This window comes from Mustela lutreola, chromosome 2, assembly GCF_030435805.1.
Source record: "Mustela lutreola isolate mMusLut2 chromosome 2, mMusLut2.pri, whole genome shotgun sequence".
NCBI classification, from domain to species: domain Eukaryota; kingdom Metazoa; phylum Chordata; class Mammalia; order Carnivora; family Mustelidae; genus Mustela; species Mustela lutreola.
In genome coordinates this window covers 130258527-130272140 of record NC_081291.1, presented here as the reverse complement: position 1 = coordinate 130272140, position 13614 = coordinate 130258527, and the positions used below count along the sequence as shown (strand labels likewise).

At 35.8% G+C, this 13614-nt stretch overlaps 1 protein-coding gene across 4 annotated transcripts in view; it reads left to right on the top strand.

Annotated features, from left to right (window-relative positions):
• Positions 1–13614, top strand: part of SKIL (SKI like proto-oncogene) — a 28756-nt gene that overhangs the window by 10010 nt on the left and 5132 nt on the right. For 3 of the 4 annotated variants that reach the window (XM_059163494.1, XM_059163495.1, XM_059163496.1), the window contains exons 3-6: positions 8187–8284; positions 10074–10306; positions 12742–12983; positions 13265–13489. In XM_059163494.1, the coding sequence (XP_059019477.1) occupies positions 8187–8284; positions 10074–10306; positions 12742–12983; positions 13265–13489 (798 nt within the window). The remainder of the gene's footprint in view (positions 1–8186; positions 8285–10073; positions 10307–12741; positions 12984–13264; positions 13490–13614) is intronic. The other variant, XM_059163497.1, reaches the window with a different exon arrangement.

The following is a 13614-nucleotide window of genomic DNA, read 5'->3' as shown; positions in this document are numbered from 1 at the left end:
GTATAGGCTCATTGTAGTAAATCCTAAACAAGTGCAAAGAAAAAATTTCATACTTGCAGCATAGAGTGATAATTCCTCTACATATGTAATGCTTTGTAAATCTGTGCAAAAGCACCTGCACAGTACACAGGTGTTATTAAATACAGGACCAGTTGTTGAAATAATACTTTTGGACCTGTTTTTAGACAGTTCACTTAGAGCAAGGTTTTTCAAATTGCAATTTTTCATTCATTCAGCCTTTTTCATCTGGGCTGCCATGAGGGGAGAATTAAGCCCTACATAAAATTACCTGAGTGATGGTTTCATCAGTTCTTCCAATGATGGTATATAGTACCCTTCTAAATGCTTTGGAGTGAAGTTAATTCATTGCATACAATGGATGCCTTGGGGCATTTGGGCTTGTCTCTTGAGAACCACGGTTGAGAAGGGCCAGGAGGGTTATGAAATCAATTTAGTGGGTCATCCACATTCAAATAAAATGAAATAGAGTAAAATAAAAAATGGACTATGTTGCATATAATAAAATTAATCTACATTTTGATATTGTCAATATGCATTAATTCAAGACCAAAATAATCTGAGATCATTTTTTGAAAGCATGTATGCTGAAATGGGATAGAAAAACAAAACCTTATATTTATACAGATATTTTAGTGAAAATATGTATATGACATGGAGATTGCTAAATTACTGTAATATTAAATGGATTGGACACTGTAGAATTACAATATAAAAATATTATTTTTAGGGGTTCCTGACTGACTCCGTTGGAGGAGCATGTGACTCTTGATCTCAGGCCCCACATTTGGTGTAGATATTACTTAAATAAATAAATAAACTTAAATTATTTTTAAAAGTACCAGGATTTTATTAACAGGATTTTTTTATCAGTTTGCTCCTTTTCCTTCACATTGTAATGGGCGTGATACCATGCTACTTCACATGGACTTCACGTGGTTTTGTTTCCATAAAGGATTTAAGATAATAGTTGCACATTATAAAAATGTGAGTCTTTGTTTTTCTGATGAGCATTTTTCAGCACTTTAAACTTAAAATTGGCTTTGTGAGATATGTGGTATCTTTCAGTGTGAGGGAGTAGCAGACATTCCTATAACTCCTGAAGATCTGTTTTTGGGCAGTTAGTGCCCTTATTGTTTCAGTTTTCATTGGGTTGATTAATTTGAATAATTACAAGGAAGCAAGGCACAAGACTAAGCCTTGCTTAGTCTTAAAGATCTCTCTAAGTAGCTATTTGCTACTTGTAGCACTATTCCTGTTTCAGTTGTTGAAACACTCATTCACAACATGTTGGAAGTATTGAGGAAAGCTGATCCTTTAGTGAGAGATTGAATTTCTTTCAGTAAGAGTTGTTGGCAGCTGTGTGGTAGGGTGTCTTTGTGTCCTTCTGAAATCGTTTATTGGCCACTTGAATGTCTTAGTATTATAATAACACAGTAAGAAGACCCTGGCGGGTATATTCACTTTATACCTAAGGAGCTGTTGCTTAGCTATGTATTCAGTCATGTGTTTAGTAAGGTTGCTAATGATTTATGTTGGGCTTGTACAAAGTAATGATAATTTAATATGCATTATGTATTACTTCTTATATAAGCACATCATTAGGTAACCTGTTAAATTTACCAGTCTGCTAGTTCTTTGTATGCTTACTGTCTTCTGAACACCACAATGTAAAAATTAATCTACATGTTTTATAGCTCTTTCTAAATTCTGTATTTAAAAATAATTTTTCCACATATTTGAAAAAATTTAATTCTGACTTTTGGTGATATTTGGAAGTCTCACCAATATGTTGAGGTATTGCCTTGATTTCTTTAGTTCATTAATATTTGTTTTTCATTAAAGATAGTATTAATCTGATATTGTAATGAAAAACTGGAGTGCCACCTAAAAGCAAAGCTTATTATCAGAGATAAGTCTAGGAATTGTAAAGGGTTTTGATTGATTGATTGATTGATTGGTTGATTGATTTAAGTATAAATTGGGTTTGTATATGAATAGTGCTGAGTGGGTAGGATTGTTTTGTGTCTAGAAAGTGGCAACTAAATGTTTATTTTTATTTATTTATTTTTTTTGGTAAATGAAATCAAGTTCTCTGAATTATTTGTCATTGTGAGACTAATAAGCAGTGTACTACCAGAATACAGTTGTTCTTTATTAGGAAGTCTATCAAAGGTTCATGCCTACATAATACAGTTGAAATTTAGAGAAATTTTCATAAAACATTTCCTGATTTTTACTTATTTAAAATGAATTCTTCTATACATTTTGGGATTGTTTAAAATTTGCTTTCATAGACATTATTTGTTTTATGACTTAGAGAAAGAACCTTTGAAATGAAATAATTTGTCTGAAAAATTTCTTATGTGTTTTGGATGAGGATGCCATCTGTTCATTTTATGATAGATAATGATAGGGAAGCTGGGCAATAAAAGCATTTTAAAATGTTTAAGACTCCAACTTTAGATGCTAAGGGATCTATTTCTCTCCTTTGCCAAGTAATGTATTTTAATGTTTAAATATACAAAGTGAATGAAGTTTTCCTACATTTAAAGGTAAGATAAGAGGGAATAGATGCTTGTATCTTTTGGTATCTAATTTTTATTCCTGATCAGTGCTAGCATTACTGCTGTGCCATTTAATTATATTGTTCTTTTTTTGAAGACCTAATTTGTATGTTGACACAAATGCAGAATAGATGAGAAAATCTGGCATGCCTGTGAATGTTCTGTTGTATAATATGTGTTTTTCTTAATTGTCTTTAACACACAGTTAGGATAAGTTGTTATAAATGTGTTTATGGCTTACCACATGTTGGATAAAATTAAATCCCAACAGTTTATCATGGTCAGTGTTGTACATTTCCCTATCATTTATATTATTTAATTTGTAGATCTGATTCTAAAAATATGACCCAGAAATGGTTGAGCTTCTTTGGTACCTCATGGAGTAGAAGGGTATTGAGTGTGAAAGAAACTGTCTTCTCAGTTTCAGGGTAGTGGAGTAACCTGATAAAAGGCCACTCTGGGAATTAATGAGCTAAGCTGTCATTCAGAATTCATTCAGCAAATATTTATTAGTTCCTACTATATGTCAGGCATGGTGCTAGGTACTGAAAATACAAAAGTAAGGAAGTTGGTCCTTGACCTCAAGCTGCAATTGAAGCAGAGGCTTGATAGCCTCTTGTTAGGGATTTTGAATGGGGAATTCAGACATTGACTAGGGGACTACACTAAGTGATCTTTAAGGAAGATTTCTTTAGAATTTATTGATTGTGATTTTTTTAGTAGGATAGGGTGAGATTAGAAAATAAAGGAAAGAAATTAGAGAGGGATGGATGTTTAAAATGCTAGCTATTATTTACATCTGAAGTTTAAAGACTGAGAAGTAAGAAGATATGCTGAGTTTGGCTGTAGAGTTTTGAAATGTGATCAAAATTGAGTCAGTTTGTTTGTTTGTTTGTTTGTTTTTAATATTGATTCAGATTTCAAGTCAAGATCTTTGGGTGAAGAAGTTTAGAACTTGCTATTTTGAAGATTGGGGATTCCAGCTTATAATCGAAAAAATTTTGAATATATAAGTGAATTTTAGTAATTTGAATTTAAAATATCTGGAAACAGTTGGTATCTTGGGCAGTACATCTAGAATTATTTTGGATATAAAAGTGATATAAAGTGGAGCTTTAGGGGCGCCTGGGTGGCTCAGTGGGTTAAGCCGCTGCCTTCAGCTCAGGTCATGATCTCAGGGTCCTGGGATCGAGTCCCACATCGGGCTCTCTGCTCGGCAGGGAGCCTGCTTCCTCCTCTCTCTCTGCCTGCCTCTCTTCCTGCCTCTCTGCCTACTTGTGATCTCTCTCTCTGTCAAATAAATAAATAAATAAATCTTAAAAAAAAAAAAAAGTGGAGCTTTATTTTCTAAATAATGAGTTTAACAAATGACTTCTAGAAAAGAAATTATCATTTAACTCAAGCTGATGTTTTATTTCATTGATCTGTTAGAGTGAGCTTATCCATGCTTGTAAACACCTCCTGTTATACAGTGTTGTGGTGAAAAATGTTCTGCCTAAGTGAGTTTTCTGGATGAGGAAGCTACTCTTTATAGAAGTGTTTTTTTGAAACTTTAACCTTTGGGGCACCTGGGTGGCTCAGTCAGTTCAGTGTCTGCCTTCAGCTCAGGTCACCATCCCAAGGTCTTGGGATTGAGCCACATATCAGGCCCCCTGCTCAGTTCTGGCTCCCTGCTCAGTCCAGAGCCTGCTTCTCTTTCTCCCTCTGACTGCTACTCTGCCTCCTTGTGCTCTCTCTATCTCTCTGCGAAATAAATAAAATCTTAAAAAAAACCCAAAAACTTTAACCTTTTTTTTTTTTTTTAAAAAGATTTTATTCATTTATTTGACAGAGACATGAAGGGAAGCAGGCTTCCTGCTGAGCAGAGAGCCCGATGTGGGACTCGATTCTAGAACCCTAGGATCATGACGTGAGCTGAAAGCAGAGGCTTTATCCCACTGAGCCACCCAGGCGCCCCAAACTTTAACCTTTTTAATGCATTCTAAAATGTCTTAGTTTTCAGTCTATGTGGTAGGTATATAGTTATGGTGTATGTGTATACAGTGTACTATTTATATCTCATAAATATAGACTATAATTTATGTCATGTTAACTCAAGACTTCTTAAACATCAGTTACTGTACTGTGTTGTGATGAAGGTAGGGGACAATTGAGATATATTAAATTATTTGTCCTGGCCTATGATAAAGCCCTCAGATTGTCTTGCTTTTTGAATCAGGTTTTGTGTTTGGATCTTATAATTCTCCTCTCTTTAGGCTATCAGCTGTTGCCTGGCATCCACCCTTTCTAATTTACTTGTAGAACTGGACTATAGGTTGAGAAACTGTGTGAACAAGTGATTGGCTTATTTTCTGAATAAGCATTTGATTTTGCCTCAGATTCTGAACTTATTTAGAATAATTGATCTGGATTGTGAGTGTTTTTTTTTTTTTTAAGATTGTATTTATTTGAGAGAGAGAGCTTGTTATGGGGGGTTAGGGAAAGGGCAGAGGTGGGAGAAGCAGAGACCCTACTGAGCAGGAAGCCCAATGCGGGTGGGGCATGATGCCAGGAATGGGGGTATGGGGTGTGGGAGTGGGGCATCACAACCGGAGCCCAAGGCTGACAGTTAACCAACTGAGCCACCCAGGCGCCTGAGTTTGTTTGTTTTTTTAACTGTATAGAGCCTAGAGGCCCTCACTGAATAATCAACTGTTTAAATCCTTTGAAAATACCATCATTTTCCTTAATCTTGTGGTCTCGTTAGTTTTTCAAATTCCTTGTTCATTCTTAACGTTTACCACCAATTGAAGTTACCATATTTTTATTTTTGGCTTTTCATTGGTCTTAAATCATCTCCTGATTGATTAAATTACATATAATGTTTGCTGCAGAAGTGGTTTCCTTTTCATTTTCAACCCATTTTGTTGGGGCCAAGGGTTATCAGGCTTCTCCTGAGTTTCTTCATCCTAATTGTTTTCCCCCATTAGAAGGGTATCCCCAGTCAAATGGTGGACAGTTTATGAATTGATTTTGCTTTAATCATAACTGCTTAGCATCTGGAGATTTGTTTCTTTTCCATTTTATGTAGTTTCTTTGTTCTGAACTGGAATATTGGGACATCAGGCAAAATAGTTTTCCTAACCTCTTAGTATTTAGTGGCTGTCCCCTGAGTGCTGTGTTTATGGATTATTGGATGAGGATGTCATTTCTCCCACATCTTACCAGGAGACATTCAGAGGAATATCCAGCTTTCGTTTTTGTTTCATCTTTCCTTTATCTCAGTCTCAATTCCATCCTCTCTTACTCCATTGGGATTGTCCATTAACCTCCTGTCTTTGTTGCTCACCCAAACCTTATGTCCTTTTAGCTCCCTTCTCTACTGTGTCTTGTCCCCCTTTAAGATATTCTTTTTCAAAAATAACAGGGTAATTACTGTGACTTGAAATACTGTGCATGTGCATAATAGTGCTGGTGGTTGGTGGTAGTGGAGAGGCCATATAAAACAAACCAAAATAAGGGAGAAGTTCGTAGTCACAGGTTATTCTTTTCTTTTTCAGTTCCTGAACTTCGGTTTACTAATCTGTAAAATGGAGTTAACGATACCCATTTAATAAAGGAGTACTTGTTAGAAGTAAGTAGGGTTTAGGGCGCCAGGGTGGCTCAGTAGGTTGAGCGACTGCCTTCGGCTCAGGTCATGATCCCGGACTTCCAGGATCGAGTCCCGCATCAGGCTCCCAGCTCCTTGGGGAGTTTGCTTCTCCCTCTGATCTTCTCCTGTCTCATGCTCTCTCTCACTCATTCTCTCTCAAATAAATAAATAAAATCTTAAAAAAAAAAAAGTAAGTAGGGTTTATAAAGTTCTTATCAGGTAGATAGATGTTCATTAAGTAGCCAGTTAGTTTCTTCTTTTCCTTTATTCACATGTGTAGTTTATGAGGAAATGTGTTTTACCAATAAGTGTTAGCAAGCAAAGTAATTTCAAGTTTAACCTGGTGAAGTTTTTTTTTTTTTTTTTTGTTATTTTTTGTGGGTTTTTTTTTTGGTGTGTAAGGTGTTTGTTGGGGAGTTGTTTTTTGCCTGCTAAAGGAAGGGAGTGGAAGTGAGACTGTGTGGAGGGAAGGTAAAATGTGCAATGCAGTCCCATCAGTGTTTCAGCCAAGTTGGTAGAGAACTGTGGAGTGAATAATGGCCATTTGAGTTTACCATGTTAGGATAAAATTGCTACTCCTTTGGTCTCCACAGCTCTTTACCTCCATTGTATCAGTGACCATATCAGCTGTCCAGAGAAAGGCAGGATTCAGCTTTAAGGAGTTTCCTCATGAGCGAGTGCTGCTCAGGTGCTTATGCTGAATTCTTGAGGTGGATCCTCCACCTCAGATCTGTAGAGTTTTCTCTGGGCAGCTTTCTCTGACCTGCTGACTTGATTTGCCTTGGTCTTTCTGGATGTTGTACCCTGTCTTCTCCACTCAGGTTACTCTGTGAGGCTCTGACTGGGTTCCCTTGTCTTTCTAATTTTTGTTTTTTCTTTCTTACTTTTTTTTTTTTTTTTAACATTCCACCATACATCTTTTATTATAAATCTACCTGTTTATCTGTCTGTCCACATTTTTCCCCCTCCAGTGTTACTGAGAAATAATCAACGTAATCACTGTATGAGTGTAAGGCATACAGCGTGATAGTTTGATTTACGTATATTGTGAAGTGATTACCACAGCAGGTTCAGTTAACATCCATCCTTGTAATGCAGTTTGTCTCAGTCTCTGAGGTGCGGTGGGGTGCTTCAGCTTCACCAACTCCACACTGCCATGTTACAGGATTCTCTTATGGTATCTTGTTCTTGAATAGATGTTTTTTCTCTTGTGAGGGAGTGTGAAGTCAAGAACAACCTGTATTGCCATCTTCGTGACATCTCTCCCCTGGCAAAGTATTTATTGCTATAGAATGTTATCTAATCCACTAACAAGTACAGTAGGGAAGGGGGACATTCTAGCTGATTGTCACAGCAAGAAGAATCCGCACTTATTGATGCTGTACATTTGCAAGGTACTATTTAAAATGGATTTATTTATTTATTTAATTTTCATTTAATTTGATTTTTTTAAAAAAAGATTTTTATTTATTGGGGAGAGACAGCAAGTGAGGGAGAGCAAGTGCACAAGCAGAGGTGGGGGGACAGAGGGAGAGGGAGAAGCAGACTCCCTGCTGAGCTGAGTAGGGAGCCCCGACCATACTGGACTCTGATGATGCCAGACTTGATCCCAGCATCCTGGCATCATTACCTGAGCTGAACGCAGACACTTAACTGACTGAGCCACCCAAATGCCCTTATAATGGATTTTAAAAATAGATTTCTTAGTATGAAGTTTTATGAAATCGTTTTTGATAGTCCATGTTAATATGCATACTAAAGTTGTTTCTGTGATAGGATAATTCATATAATTTTTAGTGACTACATTTGGTACTTTAAGGGAAGGCTGCCTTGTTAGCAGAGGACTCTCAAATAATATACCTTTTATTAGGGTTCTCCAGAGACATGCACTGGCCCTGTCAAGCTGACATAAAAAATTAACCATCACATCTTCTCTCAATGAACTTTTTCCCTTCTGCATTTTTCTACAGATAGATACACCATCAGGAATGGAATTACAGTCATGGTACCCTGTTATAAAGCAGGAGGGTGAGCATGTTGCTCAGACACATTCATTTTTACACCCCAGGTAAGTGAGTATTATTAGCTCATTTGTTTGTTCATTCATTCATTTGTTCATTCATTTATTCAACATCTATATGTCAGGTACTGTTCTAGTTCCTGAGAATTCATTTTTTAGTTTTAGGCTTGTTAAATGAATTGTAAATTGCATTGAATATTTGAGATAACCTTTTCTTGATGTTTTTATGTTCTTTCTAGGAACTTGTCATTTCCTTTTCTCTCTAAAGTAAAAATTGGAAGTTTTCCTTTTATATATATATCTTTTTAAATTAACATATAATGTATTATTAGCCCCAGGGGTACAGGTCTGTGAATCGCCAGGTTTATACACTTCACAGCACTCACCTTGGCACATACCCTCCCCAATGTCCATAACCCAATCACCCTCCCCCTACCCCTGGAAGTTTTCCTTTAATTTCCTTGCTTCCCTAGAAGAGGTAAACCAACTCTTCAGGAGTTTGGTATGCAATTTTGGTGTTTTACAAATTTTTTGAAACTTAGAAGTTTCATAGTAGCCACATCCCTCAAAATCCAGTTTCATAGTTTTAATAAAAATGCACCTTAGATGATAAACTGTTCATTGATTTCTAGATTTTTAGTGCTGTAGATATATATTCCCCCCAAATATGGTGATGAAGAATCGCAGTCTTAATTTACATTTGCACAGTTTCTACCATTCCTATTGTGTTTGAAGTAAGTCTTTGGACATTATTAAACCTGTCAGTGTTCTTAGCAGAATACAGAGTTTTTAATCCTCAGAATTCTTGTAATTAGTAAAGAGGAATAATATAGATTATTGGATAAAGAAAATAAGATATAAGAGGAGAGCATTTAGAGTTTAAGGTATTATGTAGTACATCAGTTAAATGGTTGCATCTTCTGGCTAAAGGTTATGCAGGTTATAGCTAATAATACAGTGCTTCAGTATCTAGCTCAAATTTATTCCATGGGTCTCTCAGATAATCTGCTGAACAATTTATGTGAGCTTTGAGCAAAATTGGTAGTTATCCCTTCAGTCTTAGTTTTGTGCAACTCACTATGGAAGTTTTGTTGTTGTTTTTTTAATCAAATTAGGAAATACTAATGTATTTTGGGAAGACTGCTGTGTGGGGTTTGAAACAAGTAGGACTGACTGCCCAGGAACAGGAGCTGGGTGGTATTGAGTGCTCTATAAGAAAGGCCCCAGGAGCTACTCATTGGGCCTATGGTGAATCAGGGCATAGCCTTGTAGTATGGGACTGAATCAGCCTCTATAACAAAGAGCAAGGATTCCTTGCTTTCACGGGTGGTAGTCAAGAAAATGGTTTTTCAAGTAGCGTTGATCTGTTTTCTTTCTAGCATAAGCCTTACCTATTCAGGGCTATTAAACAGCCCTAAAGTGCTTCATGCTTTTAGTCTCAGGTGGTTTTGAGGGAAGGAGATGAGACTGTAATTTTCTTTGCCAGTGAGTGTCTCTTCAGTGCTTAGAAATTTTTGCAATATAATAAAAATTATTCATAATTTTGCACTTATTGTCTAAAGTACTGAATTTTTAAAGAATTCTTTTCTATGATCTAATTTTCTTTTTTAAAAATCATAAACATATAATATATTATTTCTTTGGGGTACAGGCCTGTGATTCATCAGCCTTACACAATACACAGGGTTCCCCACAATGCCTACCCTTACAGTCCTTATTTTTTGAGTTATTTTGTCTGTTTTAGTATAAAATTTTTTAACCATAGAAATAGATTTAATGTATTTTGCTTTTTACCCAAATGTGTTATATATCTTATTTTGCCTTTCTTTGTTTGTAGCTACTACTTATACATGTGCGATAAAGTGGTTGCTCCAAATGTGTCCCTTACTTCTGCTGTATCCCAGTCTAAAGAGGTCACAAAGTCAGAGGCAAGTAAATCTATACCGAGACAGTCAGAGAAGCCTCATAGTAGTGGGAAACATCAAAAACTGGCGTCTTACCCAGATGTCTCATTGGAGGAACAGGAGAAAATGGATTTAAAAACAAACAGAGAATTATATAGCCGTTTAGGTAAGTATTCAGAAAAAATTTTTTTAAAATCATATACTTAAACACATTTATTCAGCATTTTCTCTTTCTTTGTTTCTCTTTCTTTTTTTCTCCTCTCTTTCTTTCTTTTAAGAACAATATTATTATTTGACAGAGAAAGACAGCACAAGCAGGGGAAGTGGGAGAGGGAGGGACAGGCTCCCGGCTGAGCGGGTATCAAGACCTGTGGGGAAGTCAGCTGCTTAACCTTAACCAACTGAGCCACCCAGGTTCCCTCATTCAGCATTTACAAAGAGGATTTCTATTTAAGCGAGTGTTCCAGACAGTTGAAGCTTTTATCTTAAAAAAAAAGTGCACCTTTCAAAACTCTGAGTGACTACTTAGAACCTTAGTTCCTAAACTTTTTTTTAGAACAGTTATAGCTATAGATGCTAATGCTGTAGATATGTAGTCTACATGGTTTCATACTGTAAGTGGTTTTTGCATGATTGGTTTTTTTCCTTTCCTGCCCTTTTTTTGCTGTTAGTTTTCTTCAGAAGGCCCTTTCTAATTTGCTTTGAACTGAGAAACCATTTTATAATGCTAAGAAGTATGTAATGGGGTGCCTGGCTGGCTCAGTCAGTATAGCATGTGACTCTTGGTCTCTGGGTTTGAGCCCCACGCTGGATGTAGAAATTACTCAAAACAAAAACAAAAACAACCAAACTTAAAAAAAATTTTTTTTGAAAAGATTTAATTTATTTATGACAGAGATAGTCTGTCATACAAGCCCGGGGAAGCTGGAGTGGGAGAAGCAGGCTAACCGCTAAGCAGGGACCCTGATATGGGGCTTGATCCCAGGCTGCTGGGATCATGACCCCAGCCAAAGGCAGATGCCCAATGACTGAGCAACCCAGATGTCCAAGAATAAAAGTCTTAAAAAAAATAATGCTAAGAAGTACATAAGAGTAGTTAGGTATAGGACTCAGGGAAACTTAGCCATGTGATAAGCAAAGATCGAAAACTCAATAGGTGTGGGAGCCTGGCAGATGGTATAAAAAGCAGACTGCTGGCTGGGCATCTTAAAAAAAAAAAAAAATCTGCCTAGTTACAGTGCCTTTTAAAGTACTGTGGAGCAAAGGAGACATGTCTACACAAATGCTGCCTGTTTTACCCTTTACATAGCAGCAGAGCTTTGCTTCCAGCTTAGGCAAGTGTGACAGTTATTTCAGCTATCTTGGAGTAGCTAAAGTGTCCATTAGTCATTTAACTGTTTTCATAGATAGCTGAGATTCTTTGAGCGATTTCTGTACTTTAATTTTGAAGTTCAGCTTTCTTTGAATTTAAATATGGTAAACAATAATTAGTAATGTACTCTTATGTCATATTTGTGTTATATTTCATTTCCCAAATTCTAGTGACTTAAATTGTTGATATATTTCATATACCATAAAATGTATCCCTTTAAGGTGTACAGTTTAGTGACTTTCAGTAAATTCTCAACAGTCACAGCTATTTAATTTCAGGACATTTTCATCCCCCCCCCCCCCCCCCCACTGCCACCCAAATCCCTGTGATTCATTAGAAGTTACACTCTATTTTCCTCTTTCCCCAGCCTCTGTTTATTTTTTGTTTTTATATATTTGCCTATTGTGGACATAGCATATGAAAGAGATCATATAATATGTGACCTTTTATTGTTGTAGCATATTTTTAGTACTTTTTTAGTACTTTTTTTCTATGGTTTAATAATATTCTGCTATTTTATAGATAAATATACCACATTTTGTTTATCCACTTATTAGCTCATGGACATTGAATTGTGTCCCCTTTTTTTTTATTACTACTACTAAATATTATGCCAAACTTCGGGCTTGAACTCATGAATCCAAGATTAAGAATCACATGCTTTACTAAGTGAGCCAGCTAAGTGCCCCAAATTGTGTCTACTTTTTGGCTGTAATGAATAATGCTGCTATGAACACTTATGCACATGTTTTAACATAGACCTGTTTTCATTTCTCTTGGGTGTATATTTAGGAGTGAAATTACTGGGTCATGTTTAATATCTTGAGGGGTTGTCAGATATTTTCAAACCAGCTATATACCATTTTTCTTTCAACCAACAGCTGATGAGGGTTCCAGTCTACAATCTTTGTCAACATTTGTTATTGTCTCTCTTGATTATAGCCATCCTAATGGTTATAAAGTGATATCTCATGGTTTTGATTTGCAGTTCTCCAATGACTAATGATATTGAGTACCTTTTTGTGTCTTGTTGGATCTGTTCAGATCTTTTGTGTTGTGTAGTTTTTATTGAATAGGTCTTATACTACTTTTCTTAAATTTATTCTTAGCTATTTCATTATTTTTTATTTCACTAGTAAAAGGAATTTTTTTTTCATTTAGTTTGTGGGTTCTAGTGACTTTTTCACAGTGATGCTCACTTTTTGTTACTTCATTTTTGCTTTTCAAAGATCCATCAATCTCCAATAATTCTACAAGTAAAAAGAAACCCGAGTCTGCCACTTGCAATTTCATCAGAGACACAAGCAAGGCAGGAATAGACCGTGATACTGCAGCTTCATCTCCACTTCTTGTCAAAGATATCATTTGTGAGGATGATAAGGGAAAGATCATGGAAGAAGTAATGAGAACTTATGTAAAACAACAGGAAAAACTCAACTCAATTTTGCAGAAGAAGCAACAACTTCAGATGGTAAAATTATTAAAGTGATAGTCTATTATAAAGATACGTTTGCATATTCTCAAGAAAAATGAAGAGAGAGGTTTTAAATGTATTTAAGATTTAGAGTTCTATGCTCATAAGCAATTTTCTTTCAAATTTTTAGAGAAAATAGTTTTTTCAAGATAATTACTTATATATAAAACTGATGTGACAGCTGAATTTTAGATATTTTCTGCCCTTTTTTTTTGTATTGAAATTTTTAGCATGATGGAAATAAAATAAAAATTGTAATGTGATTCTGTGTATTACAGGAAGTTGAAATGTTGAGTAGTTCAAAAGCTATGAAGGAACTCACTGAAGAACAGCAGAATTTACAGAAAGAGCTTGAATCTTTGCAGAATGAACATGCTCATAGAATGGAAGAATTTTATATTGAACAGAAAGACTTAGAGAAAAAATTAGAGCAGGTAATGAAGCAAAAATGTACCTGTGATTCAAATTTAGAAAAAGACAAAGAGGCTGAATATGCAGCGCAGGTAAGAATGACTCAGTTTGTGTAATGTTGCCCTTTCGGTGTGGAGATTGAAGCTGTACCTTCCCTATTAAAATTACTTTTTGTCAAGTTCAGTTCATTGGGCAAGATTTCAAAATATATAAAATT